The sequence below is a fragment of the Manihot esculenta genome, chromosome 1 (genome assembly GCF_001659605.2).
Source record: "Manihot esculenta cultivar AM560-2 chromosome 1, M.esculenta_v8, whole genome shotgun sequence".
In the NCBI taxonomy this organism is placed as follows: Eukaryota; Viridiplantae; Streptophyta; class Magnoliopsida; order Malpighiales; family Euphorbiaceae; genus Manihot; species Manihot esculenta.
This window is the reverse complement of record NC_035161.2, coordinates 26,443,644-26,463,013: the sequence shown is the minus strand read 5'-3', so window position 1 is coordinate 26,463,013 and position 19,370 is coordinate 26,443,644. Positions and strand designations below refer to the sequence as shown.

General features: G+C 38.8%; 2 protein-coding genes across 2 annotated transcripts; both read right to left on the bottom strand.

Moving 5' to 3' along the window:
* Window positions 1-2,419: 2,419 nt before the first annotated feature.
* LOC122723890 (uncharacterized protein At4g02000-like) lies at window positions 2,420-3,412 on the bottom strand. Its single transcript, XM_043957822.1, has one exon. It carries the CDS (start codon window positions 3,410-3,412, stop codon window positions 2,420-2,422), a length of 993 nt encoding a protein of 330 aa, XP_043813757.1.
* Window positions 3,413-4,668: 1,256 nt separating this feature from the next.
* LOC110617208 (transcription factor MYB28) lies at window positions 4,669-8,909 on the bottom strand. The gene is made up of 8 exons (XM_021759852.2): window positions 8,587-8,909; window positions 8,275-8,399; window positions 8,054-8,108; window positions 7,676-7,733; window positions 7,278-7,372; window positions 7,081-7,184; window positions 6,666-6,794; window positions 4,669-6,071 (listed from the first exon to the last, which is right to left on the bottom strand). The coding sequence occupies exons 2-8, from the start codon at window positions 8,382-8,384 to the stop codon at window positions 4,832-4,834; spliced, it is 1,791 nt and encodes a 596-aa protein (XP_021615544.1). The 5' UTR covers window positions 8,385-8,399; window positions 8,587-8,909; the 3' UTR covers window positions 4,669-4,831.
* Window positions 8,910-19,370: the final 10,461 nt, after the last annotated feature.

Genomic DNA, 19,370 nt, shown 5'->3' with positions numbered 1-19,370 from the left:
GAACACTTCCCTCTTATTATTCCCAACATGAGAAGGAAGTCCTAAATAATTTTTAAAATCTGGTTTCTCCTCAACCTGAAGTACTGAGCATACAGAGACCCGAAGAGCCACAGGAGTGTACCTACTAAAGGAGATAGATGATTTCTGAAGGTTTATCACCTGTCCAGATGCATTTTCATACATGCGAAGGATACGCTTGAGTTCCAAAGCCTCCTGAACACTTGCTCGGAAGAAGATCAAGCTATCATCTGCGAAAAAAAGGTGAGAAATCTACGGGCCACCCCGAGAAACCCTATACCCATGAAGGCTTCCACTGCTTATACAATTTTGCAGGAGACGGGAAAGCCCCTCAGCACAAAGAATAAACAAGTACGGCGATAAGGGGTCTCCTTGCCTCAATCCCCTTGTAGGAACAATAGGGCCTAACTCCTTGCTATCATGCAGGATCCAATAACGAACAGTGGAGATACAAGAGAACAGCAAAGCAACCCATTGTTGCGCAAAACCCAACCGAAGAAGCATATCCCGAATGAAACCCCACTCAAGTCTATCATAGGCCTTGCTGATATCCATTTTGAGGGCCCCAAAAAACTCTTTTTTCCTTTGATGCACTTTAAAACCATGCAAGGCCTCAAAAGCTAAGATTATATTATCCTGAATACTTCGACCAGCAATAAAAGCACTCTGACTCTCCGAGATGATGGTGGGCAGAAGGGACTTAAGCCGATTAACTATCATCTTAGTGATGATCTTATAGACCACATTGCAGAGGGCTATAGGACGCAAGTCGCTCATTCGCTCAGGCACAAACTTCTTTGGAATCAAAACTAAAGCCGTCTCATTCAACTTTAGAGGAATAGACCCGGAATGTAGACACTCAATGCAAAAACTAGATACATCATCTCCTATAATATCCCAATACTGCTAGAAAAAACCAGGATTGAAACCATCTAGCCCAGGGGATTTATCAATTTTCATGGAAAAGGCTGCAGACCTTACCTCATCACAACTGTATGGCGCTAAGAGAGAAGCATTATGATCCTGTGATACCAACGTCGGGACACACTGCAAAACATGTTCAGAATTACAACTGTGGGAAGTAAAAAGAGTCATAAAGTAATCAGTCATCACACCCTCCAACCCCGAATTCCTGTCCCGCCATACATTTGAATCATCCAGCAGTTTGACAATCGTGTTTTTCCTTTTTCGAGCACTGGCTGACTGGTGGAAAAAACGAGTATTAGCATCACCCTCCTTAAGCCAAAATTGCTTGGCCCGCTGCTTCCAGAAGATCTCATGGAGATTTAGGAGGTGAAAGAAGCGGGCTTTAGCTCGTAAAAACTCAGTTATATGTTCTTGTAGGCGAGAGCCACGTAAACGGGACATGATAGCAAGGCACTCATCCATCTCCACTTTGTGCTTAAGACGAAGATTTATACCCCAAGATTTGAGAGCAGAACGACAAGCCTCAAGCTTACCCGCAGCATCCATGTTAGAAGAAGACTGCCAAATATCAAAAATAAGATTCCGGCAACCGGTCTCACGTAGCCACATATTCTCAAAATGAAACCGGTGAGCATGACGCTGTTCCACAAAGCATTTAACTACAAGCAGGATAGGCAAATGGTCAGATGTAGAGAAACCCATCACTTCAGTTGAAGAATTAGAGAACCTGGCACGCCATTGAGCATTAGTAAGAACACGATCCAACTTAGATTCCACCCAACTACCACTGTTTCTGCTATGCTCCCACGTGAACGGGTATCCTGTCATAGGAAATTCCATAAGACCAGAATCACAAAGAGCCTTTCGAAACCCATTGATCAAGCGTGGAGGTTGGGGTCGACCACCTCGCTTCTCAGATGGAGAAAGAATATCATTGAAGTCACCCAAACACACCCAGGGCGCTTCAAGATGAGATGCCAGCATACGCAGTCTCTGCCAAGACAAGTGGCGAGAGCCACGATCAGCTTCACCATAATACCCTGTCAAGCGCCAAGAACCAACACCATCCATGCAGATTTCTGTATCAATATGATGTTGCGATGAACTTAAGAGAGAGATAGAAGAGACTGACCTCCACAATAAAGCCAACCCTCCGCTATGACCCAAACTATCCACACTGAAAAAATCATCAAAGCCCAACAAACCTTTTATCTCATTCACCCTAGCAGAACCACATAAAGTTTCAATCAAGAAAAGAAAGTTCGGCCTCTTAACCCTGATCATCTCTTTCAGGGCCTGAACTGCTCGTGGGTTGCCAAGCCCACGACAGTTCCAACTAATACAACTCATTGTGATTGGCGGGCCTGAACCCCAGGACCCGCCGCTACTCCATTTTTTGACTGATTACTACCTGCACTGCTTGAACCGTGTACCACAGAGGACCTTTCCCCAATGACCTTCTTGTGATCGGGTCCTATATACGTCGCCGTTTAGGATCAACAATGGTTACACCAACTCCCAAACCCATAGCTTGATCCTCCCCAACATCAAGATCCTCTTGACCCCTTTCCATATCATGATCATTATAGACCCCAGCATTTGGAGGCGGATTCAGTCCGCTATCAGTGGAATTACCAGAATTAAAACTCGACTGACCTTGGATGCTTTGCTCCCCTCCTCCTCCCTTAAGCCATCGGCTGCTAAGACTCTGAGGGCGTCGATGATTGGCACGTAATTCCGGCCCAAATTTTCGAACCACTGGCGCATTCCCAAACTTCAGAAGCTCCCTGCAAAATTTCTCTGTATGATCAAACAGTCCACAAATGAAACAGAAACTGGGTGCCCTCTCATAAGCAAAAGTTGCAGTGAACCATGCTCCATCACTCTTGCGCATTCTCAAGGATTTGTGAATGGGAGCTGAAAGGTCATGCTTGTATCGAAGCCGAACATAAGCCCTCCGAGGACCCATGAAGTTGTAAGGATCAGATTCCATGAAGAAACCCAATTCATTCCCTATGCGGGTCACTACACGTTCAGAAAAGAACCCCGACGGCAAACCATGCACCTGAATCCAGAAGGGGACATGGGTAAGAGGAACCTCAGACGAGTGGGAGAAACCTTCCAACTTCTCAAGAACCAGGAGATGATTGTTGAACGTACATGGATGCATATCCAGAACTCTCTGCACATCGACTGAATGATAGAATTGAAATACATACCGATCACCCTCCTCCCGACGGACAGAGACTTGCTCAAATGGCTGCCAAAGCGCCGCCAAGGTGTGCTCCATCGCATTGAAGTTGATAGGTCGACTTGTTAAGAACCGCCCCACTAGACACAATGACAGGTCATCCTGGTCGAGTACACCATCGTCGATTCCGAAGACCAAGCCGTCTTCACCCTCCGCATCACCGTCGACCGAAAGACCCGCCATCTCCAAATAAACCATGTCATCTTCAGATGCCATAGAGAAGCCTTAAAAAACCCTAGAAAACTTACCAGAGAGGTAAGACCGATACTCCCAAACAGAGAGACTAAAAAGTTAGCTAAAATAACAAATCATTGAAGTGAAAATCCTATGAAATCACACAGTAATTTTTTATATTTTTTAATATAAAAAATTATCTTAAATATTAACGATATAAAACAATTAATTAATAATATAGAATTATTAATTAGTAAATTTTTAAATTATAAAAATTAAATAGTAAAATATTTAATGATTAAATTTAACGAAATGATTAATTATTAATTATTTTTAAATATTAAAGATATTTTAATGTATTATTTAAAATTAAAAATTAAATAGTAAATTCTTACTTTTAATTTTTCTATTTTTTTTCTCTGGCCATGGCTTGAATAGATATTAGTGTACTAAAGAAGGAATAATTTATTTTTTCAGTTCTTACATTAGTTTATCTGTTGAGTGTTTTAAAGTAGATGGGAAAGAAATTGAAGCGGGATGGAATTAGTTTAATTGGTGTCAAGAGGATAAGACATCACTAATTCTAATTTTAGACGGAACAAACAACGGTATCCGAAACGGTCATTCCACCTCATTAACTCACAGCAGGATTTTGAATGTAATTACAGCAAATGACTTATTTAGTCCCAAAAAACGTTTCCTTTTTACGTGGGGCAGTGGAGATGGGAGAAGCATGTTCTGCAGTCACTCATTGCTACCTAAATATTAAGCCGTGTAGGGCCCAACTCCAATGGCTACTGGTTGTTTGGTTTGTGCTTTCAATGAACATTATCAACTTTCTTGGATTCTAATTGATGAATCATGACTGTCCCCACACATTAATAATTCATTATTTAACTCTATCATTCATCTCAACAAACCTTTAACCTTTTCAAACGATTTTTTTTATTTTTTATTTTAATCTCCCACTGATTCCAACGGTATAGCTATCAGATCTGTGCTTAATCTTCCCATAGCTATGTGCACAATAATTTGTCAAAATCAACAGTTTGAACACATTCATCAGGCACCAGTTAATTGGGCTGACAGCAATGAGCTATGTTCAACCAGACCACTGGTTCTGGTTTAGTTTAGTTCCACTTTCAAAGAGAAGGGACAGGGATCCGGACCAGGCTGGTCCTCCGAGGCAATTCACTCCAATTTGGGCTCATGAATTGTTGACACAGGAAAAGAAGCTTGGCCATGCCTATTGGTATCCTTATTCATGCCAACTAGGACAGTATAAAATATTATAGACATGAAAACATCTAATTTCTGCAGAAAATTTCATTGAGAAAGTCTAATCTAGCAAGCTCAGAAGAATTAAAACGCAAAAATATAGAGGCATACTTTTGTCTATTTTTGATCAATGAAACACAGGAAAAGAAGTTAACACTCAACCACTTAATTTCTTTGATTGCCTCAAGGTATCACCATTGCATTTGAAAAGAATTCAATATTTGGAGACGCTGTCGCAGGAAAAGGGTTGCCACATTTAGCAGCAGCTGCATCCCTCTCCATCTCAAATGCATAGTCCAGTTGTCTTCTCAGAGATTTGACAGCAAGAGAAGAACCAGGCTTACAGAAGAAAGAAAGACAACCTTGCTTCCCATTCGGAATATCTGCATTATTGATATCTTCACTAGTAGAGTTTGTACAGGAGATCTTCCATGATGGTGTACTTGCAACATCAGAAGATTTATCAACATCAGAAGATTTATCAACACCAGCCTCCTTGTAAGCTCTCTTTCTTATGATAGAAGGAGTATTTTTAAACGTCCTAGCTGAATTCCTCAATATAGATTCTGGACTATTAACACTCACAAAGGCATATCGAGCACAGTTACTAGGAGTAGAACAAGAAAATGGACTATTTGCATGCAGGACATGATGATGTATGATGGAAGGTTGAGCACCATCTAAATCAGTAACCAAGTCCTTCGGATGGGCTGATTCATGATGCAGACGTTGCTCGTTGCTGTCTACTGATTGCATATGCACATTCAATTTGGGAAATTTACCTTCCTTTTCAGTGACACTCTTGTCTTCTCCAGTTGCAGAAGTTGAAGTATATGAAAGTGAACTCTCAGTTTTGTTTCCAAATTCTGAATGCAAAATACAAAATTCATGACCTCTAAGTCTGTTAGGGGATTTGGTTGAATTGAGGGTAAAGGGAACAGCAGCATCAAGAGCACTGCAACATGGTCTAGTGGAAGCAGACACATCAAAACGAAGTTCCATGGAGCTATTTAAAATATCATGTTTGCTATTGTTTCTTCCAGATTCAATCATTGCAACAGAACCATTAGCACCCACATCACTAAAATGTATTCCATTCATCAATTCATCCATCCCAACTGAAGTCTTAAAAGTTGCACCATGTTTTGCTTCTAGTTGGTTTTGTTCTCCGTTAACCAGTCTACAAAGCAACTTTGAAGCACCTGTATCAGCACTACACTTTAACCCCATCCTTCCATGAACAGAGACTAATTCATCAGGATTCTGCCTTTCTTCCTTCACCTCTTTGCTTTCTGTTTTCATTGCACAACTGCAGAAATTGAGAGAAGCAACTTTATGCAGATCCTCTGCGCAAGCAGGGGAATCTGAATCCAACTTCTTCTTCACTATGCAATTCCAGTGATTTTTTATTGCATTATCAGTCCTATTAATTTCCAGAAGATAAAATAATATTAAACCAAAAGATGAATGCATAAATATATTGGAAGTTGTTCTGGGTTTGTAAGAGCATTAATACATTCTATTTCCCATAATGCAATCCAACAAGGTAATCTTCACAGGGGGTCGTACTTACAATGCAGTTAAGAAATTGAGCAAAAAGATAATCTAAAAGACATAACCTCTAAAACACATGTAGAGCTTTGAACACATGAATAAATAAGATTTAACCATTCTGATGATCATAATCTAGTTAAGAGTCCAACATAATAACAACTCTATTCACGATTCACCACACATCTAGGGAAAATTGCAAATATTAAGAGTAGAACTGTCGAAATGTAAAATATTGATTGGCATTTTCAAGTCAAAATCCAAATAATGAAGTAGAACTGTTGAAATATAAAATATTCATTGGCATTTTCAAGTCAATTTCCAATAATGAAGTATAGCACCTGGAATAAACTGAAAGTTATACCTAGTTCGAGAAAAACAGAAAAACACTGTATCCAAACAGATGGTTTACGATGAATGTTATCAGCAGTTATATTGCTGGAGAGCATTGATTTACAATGTGTACCTTCCAGGCAGAAACCTTGCTATCTCTGCCCACTTGTTCCCATATATTCCATGGTAGTAGGTAAGAGTCAACTCCTCTTCTTCTGTCCATGAAGATTTCCTTATAGCCGGGTCTAAGTGGTTGTACCACCTGAAAATCAAATTATTAAGTTCATGGACATACTTGAGGGATCTTTCCAAATTCACATAGATCCCATGGTACAGACTGTTAAGGAATTACTAAAATTAAAAGCTCAATTCCGCAGGAGAAAGCCCTAGAATACCTTAAATATTTCCATCACAAACGTGTGTATTGGATCAAATAGAAACCATCTAATGAAGTGAAATAAACATAGACCACCTAACAAAGATGAAAGACAGACAGACCAGTGCCTAACAGAGCTTTGATGAGCTAACTAACTGTTTCAACTATTTACCTTTCTCTGCATTGCTTGCCTAAGCGACCTGGCAAGGACTTCGCAATAAGAGACCATTTCCTAGGACCATGCTTTCTGACTGACTTTATGATACTGTCATCCTCCTGAAAGTCCAAACAATAAATAAAGATCATATATTAATTGTATGATAAAAAGAACACTGTTGCAGGAAAAAAAAATAAAGCAACAATTTGTACCTCTTTTGTCCAAGTTCCTTTGACAATTGCAGGATTAAGAACTCTATTCCAGCGAGTAAAGCACTGAGAAACTGTTCTTTGAGGAAGACATTCAGCTGAGGAAAATACATAATTGATCAAATATTGCACTTCAGATGTGATACTAAACAATTCCTTTAGATATATGGATACTTATTAAGATTATAAAAACTAGAGAAGAATTAACTAGGAATAATTTTGTTCACATGGGCTGTCCTGCACTCAGTAAAATTCACAATATATCCCTCAATGTTAACCATTGGACCAGTTAGGCAATAACCAACAATAGTTAAACATAACACCTTGAGGTAAAAGTCAGAAGGCCATTGATTGATGCTAATAGGATAAAACTAAAAAGTAAGAAGTCAAGGAGAACCCACCTATTTTTCTCCATTTCTTCCCATGGAACCTTCTAACTGATTCTGTAAGAATATAATCCTGTCCATCAAAATCCTTTAAGTTAGAGAAGTTAAAAAATCTCCGCAAAGGCAAACTTCTATCTCATACACAAAATACTATGCTGTCACACAATTACTGTTGCAGTTTATTTCTTTCTGAACTACTAGTGACTAAATCAAATATATCATAACATAACTCGATCACATAAGATTTTCAAATAGCTCCCCCTTGCATAATTTTTATTTACATCTCCAAGTTCAGCAATCAGTGACAAGTTTTTTAACCGAGTTATTGTATTACACTGATAACTGCAGAATACGGTCTTTAGAACCAAATTGGATTATACAATGATGACTAACCTCTTCTTCTGTCCAGTGTCCTTTAGTTGATTGTCGAGTTGGTCCAGTTGCCCTCCTACAAGCAATTTACCCAGAGTAACCAGAATGAATGACCAAAACAAGTATTATATGCATTGAATTGTTTTTATTAATCACAATGTAGATACCCTTGACTCAACCCAACAGAGCCCCAATTATTCCCATTAGGAATCACCAACATGAGCCTGCGAAAAGAAACTAACCTACGAAAAGCAGCGTCACCAGCGCCATAATAGACTGAGCAAGGCGGAGCATCTATGATTTGGTCTGCAAAATCTACATCATACAATTCCTCCTTCTTAACTTTCACCATTATCAGCAGCTCCCCCTGAAACAAAAACCCAATTGCAATGACCACGTAGGTGCCTTCATTTCTCATGTATAATTCACAACAATCAACACTTCCTCTCTTTCTGGGGTCTTCCCCAACATTTTCTCTCTCATCATTATATATCAGCCACCAAATTCAATGCCAAACAAGCATCAAACGGAGCAAAACAAACAAAAAAGCTTACCTCTTTCAACGAAAACTGTATAAGCTGTAAAGACCCAAGAGAACGTCGGCGTCGTAGCAGAAAGAAGCAAACAGAAATTCAATTCGGATCTTTTTCAGAAGAGGAAAGTATTGATGGGAATTTGGCGAGGATTTGCTACGGAGAGTTGAGAAAGAGACGGAAATTAGCGGGAAACTGATCTTTTTAGAGAGAGAGTAGAAGTGAAAGTATGTGTAACCGCTTTGGTTGTTCGTTTTAAACGGTTGTAGCTTACGTTACAAGTTTCATCTCCAGCCCTGCAGCTTACGCTGGAAGCCATTGACTCTTCACTTAGAGCTTTGGTGACTTAGCGTTCTAGTTTATTTATTAACAATTGACTATTGACCCTTGCACAAAAACTCCATTGCAATATATTTTCTAACTTTTTATTATTAATATTTAATATATATTTGTAACCCACCATTAAAATAATTTGTTTAATTCAATATAAAAATTTAAAATTTTATATTTAATCATAATTTTAAATTTATTGCAATAATAATAAATTTATAAAATTATTTTGACTGAGTACACATTTTTTAAATATTAATTAAATTTATATAAATAATCTAGTTAAATACATAACCTTAACATATTTAAATTTTATTATTTTAATTCTTAATTTAAAACCCTTATTTCAAATAAATTTTAAATTTAAATAGTTTTAAATTAGAGATTTTAAATTTTAAATTAATAATTAAGATAATAACAAATTAAATGCTTTAGGGCATGTGAATAATTAGAAAATAGTTATGTGGATTTAATTAATATAAAAATAAATAAATAAATAATATCTAGTATAACATGTTCATCAATTTAAATATAAAATTAATTTTTTTTCTATAATTATAATTAAAAATAAATATTTAAAATTATTTTAAAAATTTATTAAAAATTTTAGTTATAATGGTAATTATATCAAAAGCTTTTATTATAAAAAGTAAGCAATTAAATTTTATTAGTTGTTAAAATTAATATGTATAATATAAAAAATAAATTTTACAACAAATAAAGATGATGTAGAGTGCAGGTAGAAAATATTAGTATTTAGTAATAAAAGAAAAAAAAATTTTCTTTAAATTGCAAGTTCTACGGCATAAAAGCCCAAACGGGAAAGAATACAGGGCCAAGGCTAGACTACGAAATAAGACCTAAAACAAGGATTTGAACGTGTCAACACAAGAAGGCCCGTATACAAGCCGATTAAAAAAATTTTTCTTCTAGTTCCTCTTCTTCCTTATTGAACCTAGGGTTCTTTCCCTGTTCTTATAATTTTTCTTCTTCTCTCTTCTGTTAGATCTCTTTCTCCCTTTTATATTTTTCTTATATTTTTATATTTTTTTTATATTTTATGTTTGTATTTTTTTTCTATACTTCTTTTCTCTTTCTCTGTACTTTACTGGTTACCAAACAGCTTATTGGTCCATTGTCTTAACTTTTACTATTTTTTTATCATTGCATCCCTAAATTTGTGCCAATTTAAGTACATAAAACCCAACCCTAAATTCCCTGCTAGGGATATTCCATCTCTCAATCATAAAGTCTTTTTTAGAAATAAACGAAAGAAGAGAGCAACGTTTGTGTTTATGGTGTGAAGAAATCTATTCATTAAGCCACAATTGTGACAAGGCACCATTATTTGTGACCATTATTGATGATGAAGAAGATAAAGAAGATGGGACTTTAAAGATTGTAGAAGTAGATGTAATTTCTGCTGCAATTAGATCTGATTCTCATCACAATTTGTAGCTGTTGAACCTTGTAAGCCTGCTTTTCGTGATATTATGACAATGAATTCAATTGATTGCTTTCAAAAGAAAGGGATAGTGGAAATGGGGCTTGCTGATTCAAAGTCAAATGAGACTAAGAAGGTTGAAAATTTCATATTTAGTGAAAATGTGGAGCTTGTTCAAGAAAAGGCTAGTGGTTCCTTGTCAAATTCCAAAAATAATAAGAATTTAGTGTATATGAATGATGTAGATGAAGTTATGATGAATGGAGAATACAAGAAAGATAAGATTTATGAATGCGAGCAAAAGACTGGTGGGTCAGTGGCAATTTCAATGAATGAGGATTCAAGGAATAAATTAGGGAAAGTGAAAACTAATGCAATTTTAGAATGCAACAATAATTTTGAAGGAAATGATTTACTGACCATTGTTAATGATGAATCAAATGAACTTGATTTATTGCAAATTCAAGGTGCAATAAAAGAACATAATTTTACTTCTATAGTTAGTAGTGGAAATCATGGTGAAAATTTAGGGAACTAATAATTTTGTGAGGAAATTCAGAATAATTATATTCAAGAGATTTCGAAAAAAGTTGACGATGTGGCCACAGGTGCTTATTCAAAGAATAAGGAAGAGAAATGTGAGGATCATGGGCCTTCAACTTATCAATATCTCTTAATTAGCTTCATTGGTGTTTTGGAGTTTTCCTGAGGGAGATGGCAAGAATACCGACCTTATTAAAGAAATAATCTACTCTTAAATGTCCTTAAGGAAAAATAGAAAAGCAAAATTCTTAGCATGGGTTAAAGCTAGTAAGTGGAAAAATTGGAATGTACATTTGAATAAGATTAAATGTAAGATGAAGTTCTCCTCCTTAAGAATAAGAAATTTTTCAAGGAGAAAGTATTAATACAAAATAATTTTGACATATAAAATAAAAGAAAATTTTATTGTCTCACATATAGAAAAAAAAAAAAGTTTGGAATAACAGCTACATGGAGAATTTGTTATGCCAACAGGATAAGTTATTACAAAACCTGTGGAAAGAGCAGAATACTGGTTCTAGTAGCTATATAAGCATGTAATCAAATGAGGAAATTTATGCTTGTAATCAATTGAATGAATGAATTGTAGGTTCATGCGAGAAATTTCCTCTTTTTAGTCTTCATTTCTCTATTTCTTTATCTTCTTAAATTCTATTTGTATCACTTTATAATTAAATTTTACATAATTTTTCACCCTTTAGCTTGTTAATTGGAGAAAATTTTACCTCCCATCGAACACCGCTTGAACTTCCTCTTTGAGCTCTTCTAATGCAATATTCAATCTTAATGTGGCTTTCTGGGTTATTTAAGGTAGTGGTAGAGGTGACAAATGAAGGGGCATGAATAATGGGCAAATAAGATTTTTTTTTAAAAAAAAAATAAAGTGTGTAATTGATATTAAGTGAGTTCCTCCAACATAGAGGGTGCACAATAATGATTATGAAGTTATTAAAAAGAAAAATTTCAGCCACACAATAAAAGCCACCAACGTGACCCATTTGCCACCAACGTGAAGGGAAAGGATTTTGCCTATAAATAGGAAAGGAATGGGCTCATCAAGCTCAAGTGAGCAAATCTCTAGTCTTTTTCTTTGAGTATTTTTGAGAGATTCGAGAGCTTGTAGCTCTGAGAGAAAAATATTGAGAGAGAGAGTTTATTTGGAGAGTAACAAAAATAGTAGGAAAAATATTTTGGATCTTTTGGAAAACACTTTGAATGTCATTATTTTTTAGTTGATCTCACTTTTAATTTTTCTCTTTATATCTACTATTTTTATAGTGAAAAAATTATTCAGAATTCTGCCCGTGAACGTAACCCAAAATTAAGGGTGAATCACGTTAAAATTATTGTGTGCCATTTATTTTTTTCTATAGTATTTTATTTTTATCATTTTAAAAGCGGTGTTTTCTCAACAAGTTGTATCAGAACCTGATTCCAATTGGAAATGTTGTAGAAATGGAGGCAAGAACAAATAAGATGATCAACTTAAATGGTACAAACCACCACATATGGAGAAATAAGATGCATGATCTCCTATTTCTAATGAAAATGCATTTGTTGGTATTTTCCACAACGAAACCGGAGGACTAAACAAATGAGAAATGAGAGTTTGAGCATAAATAAGTGTGTCACTTCATCCAACAATTTGTCGAAGATAATGTATTCAATCACGTCTGCAGTGGTATGCATGTCCGATCGCTGTGGAATAAACTCGAGGAGTAGTATATATCAAAAATTGGTAATGATAAATTATTTTATTGGACTAAGTTGATATACCTAAAATATCGGGAAGATACTTCTGTAACCGATCACCTAAATGAGATGCAAGGGTATATGGATTAGTTGCCAAGAATGGGCATGCAAGTTGAAAATGAGATGTTCACTCTTATGCTGCTTACTTCCTTACCAGAGTCTTGGGAGACTTTAAAGATTTCACTCAAAAACTCTACACCAAATAGTAAATTAAGTATAGATTATGTAAAGAGTGAAATTTTAAATGAAGAGATGCGATGGAGATCAATGAGTTTTGCCTCTCCTTCTTAGTCAGATGTCCTTGTTACAGAATCTACAGGAAGAAGCCAATCTAGGGGTCCAAAGCCTAGAGACAAGAGCAAAGGGAAGTCAAGCAAGTATGCCAATGTGGAGTGCTATCACTGCAAGAAGAAGGGTCACATCAAAAGGTTTTGCCGGAAGTTCAAGAAGGAGCAAGAGAAAGAGAACAGTTGAGGCAAAGGAGCGAAACAAGATGACAATAGTAATGATGAACATGCAAGTGCCCTTGGCGAATTCAATATAGCTTTTTATAAAGATTTGGTCAGCTTGGCAATTGATGGAACTAGTTAAGTGATTGACAGCGGTGCAACTATTCATGCAATCTCTCAAAGGGAATTCTTCTCATTTTACACACTAGGAGATTTTGGTGTTATAAAAATGAAAAATGACAATATGTTCAAAGTCGTCAACAAATGAGATAACTGCTTAATGACAGGAAATAGGACGAGACTAGTCTTTAAAGATGTCAAACATATTCCAAATATGCGGCTAAACTTGCTCTCTATAGGAAGACTTGATGATGAAGGTTTCTGCAACATATTCTCATATGGCAAATGGAAGCTCACCAAAGGCTCACTAGTGGTGGCCAGAGGCTTGAAGCACTCAAAGTTGTATGTGATGCAGGAAAAGTTCTTTAGTGATATTGTGAATACAGTGGAGAAAGAAGGTGCAGCTGAGCTATGGCACAAGAGACTTGGCCACATTGGTGAGAAAAGGATGGCAAAATTAATAAATAAGAATGTGCTATCTGAGGTGAATGAGATGCATTTGAAGAAGTGTAGTGATTGTTTGATAAGAAAGCAGAGTATAGTCGTCTTCAAGAGTTTTCCTCCTTCCAGAATGAAGAACGTGTTGGATCTGGTACATTTAGATTTGTGTGAGCCATTTCCCAAGTCACTTAGTGGCGCTCAATACTTTGTGACTTTCATTGTTGATCATTCCAGAAAGACGTGGGCATATACTTTGAAGTCAAAGGATCAAATTCTGGATGTCTTTAAGCAGTTCCATGACTTAGTTGAAAGACAAACTAGGAAGAAACTCAAGTGTGTTTGGACACAATGGCGGAGAGTATACTGGATCATTTCATACTTATTGCAATGAGCATGACATTCGACATTAAATAACACCTCCAAAGACGTTGCAATTGAATGGTTTGGCTGAGAGGATGAAGAGGACTTTTGTAATACCCGGCTAGACTCCGGTATCAGAATTCCTACCGTCCGGTGGAATCTCGGGTGTCGGAGACTTCTAGAAGGGTAAAACCATGTTTTTATAAAAATGTTTTAATGCATTTTATGTTTTTAAGCAAGAAAGAAAATGAGTTTTTGCATGGAAATAGCATTGGAGGAAAACTCGGGTTCGGTCGCCGAACATGCATGCACTTTGGGAGTGCTTTAGGCCCCCGAAGGCATAAGTGAGGGAAGTTCAGGTTCGGCCGCCGAACATGGCATGCATGCGGAGGCACGTTAGGCCCCCAAAAGTGGCCTGGCCAGCCACCTATAAAGGGGTCCCCATGTCCGAACGGGTGAGCTTTTTCTCCCCATTTTCGGCCAAGGTGAGTCTCCGCCGCCCTCATGCCGATCTTGAGTTCTTTCTTCAAATCTTCCATGATTTTTATGAGTTTTCACCTTTGTTTTGAAGATTTTTAAGTAAATAGCAAGTTTTGGAGCTTGGAGGTTCAAGGAACTCGATCTCTCCCATCTCCGAGCTAGGATCGTTTTTCCTCTCGATCTTCAAGAGGTAAGAGCCGATCTTGAGCTCATTATATGTTTTAAACAAGTTTCAAGTTGATTCATGGGGTAGAAATGCATGCTTAGGTCAGTTGAGCTTTGTTAGGTTTTGAGTTGTGTTTATGGATAATGTAGGTTGTTGAGTTGCTTTTGATGTGTTGTAGTTGGGGTTTAGGATAGTTTGAAGCCCCTAGGAACTTTTGTATGTGTTTATGCATGTTTTGGTTGAGTTGTATGCATGATTGAAGGTTTTGGGAGGCAAATGTGCATAAGAGCCGAGTTTCTACCACTTTGGGAGAAACTTAGGTTCGGCAGCCGAAGGGACTTTCGGCCGCCGAACCTGCCTATGGAGGCAAGCTTTCGGCTGCCGAAGGTGCCGCCGAACATGCATGAGTTTCGCCTCTGGAGAGAACCTTCGGCCGCCGAACGTGCCGCCGAAAGTGCCATGTTCAGCCTTCCTTTGCATGAATTCTTTGATTGTTTTGAGGTGTTTTAGGGGGTTTTTGGGGGATATTTTTAGAGTCATGTTCTAGTATGTTTGGTCCCTTATTTGAGTCCACCTGTGTAGGTTCGGACCCAAGGAACCGAGGACCCCAGCAGTGAGTCAGCTGCTTCAGTTCATTGTCAGAGTTAGCCTGAGGTGAGTAGAATAAACCTTATGTTTTAAATTAATGCAAGTTTTAGCATGAATCATGCATCACGAATGCCATGTGATATAATAGGTTGTTGCATTAGAATCCACGAATATGTTGCACTGCATTCCTTGTTGTGGATGTGGGTGAATGCTGTATGATCCAATTAGTCCCTGAGGAAAGAGCAGGACCCCATTCTACGGCCTGGCACGGTATGAAAGACCAGGACCCCATTCTACGGCCTGGCACGGTATGGAACGCGAAGACCAGGTGCCCAGATGAGGCCCTGGGGCAATGGTAAGTAATGTTATGATATGATAGGAAGACCAGGACCCCATTCTACGGCCTGGCACGGATATGATGCTGGGACTATTTGGTGACAGATTTACCCTTGATGTGAAATGTCTGTGATATGATGCATTACATGATGGCATATGTTTTAAATGTTTCAGTATTTTGCTCACTGGGCTCTAGTAGCTCACCCCTTTCCCTATATCCCCCAGGTTTGCAGGTACGGGCTAGATCAGGGATTCAAGGAGAGTAAAGTCATGTGAATTGTAATAGTTAGATGTGGACATGATGAATTGTAAAATGATGTAAGGTTATGAACAGTCATGTTATGTAACATTGATACTGAGGATTAGAATTGTGCTTGACCATAGTTGTAATACCCGGCTAGACTCTGGTATCGGAATTCCTACCGTCCGGTGGGATCTCGGGTGTCGGAGACCTCTAGAAGGGTAAAACCATGTTTTTATAAAATGTTTTAATGTGTTTCATGATTTTAAGTAAAAAGGAAATTGAGTTTTTAATGAAAATAATCTTGGAGGAAGACCCAGGTTCAGCCGTGCATGCGCTTCGGGTGTGCCTTAGGCCCCCGAAAGCATAAGTGAGGGAAGTCCAGGTTCGGCCGCCGAACCTTATGTTCGGCCGCCGAACATGGCATGCATGCAGAGGCACTTTCGGCTCCCGAATGTGGCCTGGCCAGCCACCTATAAAGGGGTCCCTTAGCCGAAATGGGCAAGCTTTTCTCCCCATTGTCAGCCAAGGTGAGCTCTCCGCCATCCCTCACCGATTTCGAGTTTCTTCCCTCAGATCTTTCACGATTTTCACAAGTTTTCACCTTGTTTTGAAGATTTTCGAGTATAAAGCAAGTTTTGGAGCTTTAAGGTTCAAGAAACTCAATCCCTCCATCTCCGAGCTAGGGTAGTTTTCCTCTCGATCTTCAAGAGGTAAGGGCCGATCTTGAGCTCACTATATGTTTTAAACAAGTTTTAAGTTGATCCATGGGGGTAGAAATGTATGTGTAAATTAGATGAGCTTTTGTTAGGTTTTATGTGTTTTATGGACAATGTAGGTTGCTGTGATGCTTGTGATGTGTTGTAGTTGGGGTTTAGGATAGTTTGAAGCCCCTAGGAGCTTGTATGCATGTTGTAGATCAAGTTTATACATGTTTGAAATGTTTGGGAGGCGTTTGTGCATGTTGGAGTTGAGTTTCTGCCACTTTGGAGAAACTCAGGTTCGGCCGCCGAATGGACTTTCGGCCGCCGAACCCGTTTGTGGAGGCAGCCTTCGGCTGCCGAAGCCTGCCCCCGAATGAGGACTTTCGTCTCTGGAGGGCAGTTTCGGCCGCCGAAAGTGCCGCCGAACATGCATGAGTTTCGTCTCTGTCTGGGAGTTTCGGCCGCCGAAGGTGCCGCCGAACCTGCCTGACTTTCGGCTCTAGAGGGACTTTCGGCCGCCGAACCTACCGCCGAAAGTGCCCTGTTCAGCCTTCCTTTGCATGCTTTCCATGGATGTTTTGAGGTGTTTTAAGGGGGTTTTTGGGGAGTATTTTTAGAGTCATGTTCTAGTATGTTTGGTCCCTCATTTGAGTCCACCTGTGTAGGTTCGGACCCGAGGAACCGAGGACCCCAGTAGTAAGTCAGCTGCTTCAGTCTTTGTCAGAGCTAGCTGAGGTGAGTAGAATAAACTCTTATGTTTAAATAAATGAAAGTTTTAACATGAATAATGCACCACAAATGCCATGTTATATCCTAGGTTGCTTGCATTAGAATTCACGAATGTGTTGCATTGCATAATATGTTGTTGATGTAGATGAATGTTGAATGATCATTTAGCCCCACTACGTTATGATATGATGTGGAAAGACCAGATGTGGCCTACACTACGCCCCTGGCACTATGTAAGAGAAAGATCGGAAGTGGCCTGCACTACACCTCCGGCATGATTGGATATGTTATGATATGTTATGTATAAGAGAAAGACCAGATGTGGCCTGCACTACGCCCCTGACACTATTGGATTCAGTAGTGGGCTATTGGTGACAAGTTCATCCTTGATGTGAATTGTTTGTGATATGTTGCATTTCATGAAAGCGCAAAAATAAAAAAATAAAAAAAAATAAATTGAATGTTATATTATTCTGCTCACTGGGCTCTTGTAGCTCACCCCTTTCCCCTTATCCCCCAGGTTTGCAGGTACAGGGTAGACCAGGAGGTCGGCAGGAGTAAAGTCTGATTTCATGTAATAGTTAGAAGTTGTGGAGATGATGAAATTGTAATGTAATGTCTTATGTAGTCATGATATGTAATAATGATATTGAGGATTAGAGGTTGTGCTTGACCCTATGTGTATGGTTATCCCTTTTGATACATGATCTATAGAATTTTTTTATGATGTTTATGTTCAACCAAGCTTAATGTATGCATGTTGGGTTACCCCATTGGAGCATTTGATGAGAGCTCCAGTGTGTGGGTTATGTTATGTTATGAGTATATACAGGTTGAGCTTGGTTTATGGAAAGAAAAAGTTTACAGGTTTTTGAGTATGTATGATCATGTATGGGATTTGACAGGTTCTCAGGTTATATGTCAGGCTTACTACGGGTCCCGGCAGCCTTAAGCCGATCTGGATCCTAGCGCCGGTAGCAGTCTGGTTTTCGGGTCGTTACAGAGTGGTATCAGAGCCCTAGGTTCATATGGTCGGACCTAGAGTGTCGGGCTCATAGAAGTTATAGAAGGTCAAGCACAATAGGAAAGATCATGTCCACTAGGATAGGATGTGGAGTCTTGTCTTGTGTAATGATGTGAAATGCCATAATAATATGCATGAGCATTAATGTTATGATTGTTATGTGATGCATATGATGCGGGTTCATGTGTTGACACATAAACCATTTGATGCTAATGTTTGTGTGATTTGTGCTGTTTTTCAAAAAACAGGACGAGAGGAACTCGTCGACCTGCACGATTGACTGGAGTGCCACCTGAGGATGAGGGCATGAGCGCCCGTCCTCCTGCATTGCCTAGGCAAATGTCTAGTAGGTCTAGCAGAGAAAGAGTAGTAAGAGACCCTAGAAGGTCTCTGGATCTGGGTAGAAGCAGATCAGTGAGGGGAACAGTTCAGGGAGGAATGTCAGAGGACATGGGGGATGATATGGATGTAGAGCATAGGAGAGATGGCAGTCTGGGAGTCAGCATGTCAGAAGAGGGAATGGGAGAGTCCCAAGGAGGCACCCAGGCCTCGGGATTTATTCAGCCACCCCACTACCCATACTTCTCACAAAATCCCGGATATTCGATGGGAGGCACATCGGATTACCCTAGCTTTACTCCTTATCCCACACACATGCCATACCCACCATACCCACAGTACCCAATGTATCCACCCCCACCCTACTATCCAAATCCAGCTAACCCTACCTCAGAAAATGTTGCACCTCCTCCACCACCAGCAGAACCCACAGTTCCAGCAACCCATATACCTAAGCCTAGCTCATCTGGTGGGAGCAAGGTCAAGATGACCGACTACATGAAACTAGGTGCTCCCCAGTTTGAAACTGGTGATGACCCGTTTGTGTACCTTGAGAGAGTCAAAACAATTACAGATGAGATAGGAGCTGATGACAGCAGAGCCATTCAGATGGCTGGGTTCACACTCAAATGCAAAAAGGCTCGTGAGTGGTTTAAGAACTATGTGAGCCCGAGGTTGGACAGCCTATCATGGGAGGAGTTTGCAAATGAATTTGCAGGATGGGCTTTTCCTGACAGTTCAAGAGAATTGAAAATGATT

Coding starts and splice junctions, on each gene's coding strand:
- LOC122723890 (XM_043957822.1), bottom strand. CDS start 3,412: ATGGCATCTGAAGATGACATGGTTTATTTGGAGATGGCGGGTCTTTCG.
- LOC110617208 (XM_021759852.2), bottom strand. CDS start 8,384: ATGGTGAAAGTTAAGAAGGAGGAATTGTATGATGTAGATTTTGCAGAC. Junction 7,185..7,277: donor AAGGAACTTGGACAAAAGAG/GTACAAATTGTT, acceptor TTGGACTTTCAG/GAGGATGACAGTATCATAAA. Junction 6,795..7,080: donor GGCAAGCAATGCAGAGAAAG/GTAAATAGTTGA, acceptor TTTGATTTTCAG/GTGGTACAACCACTTAGACC.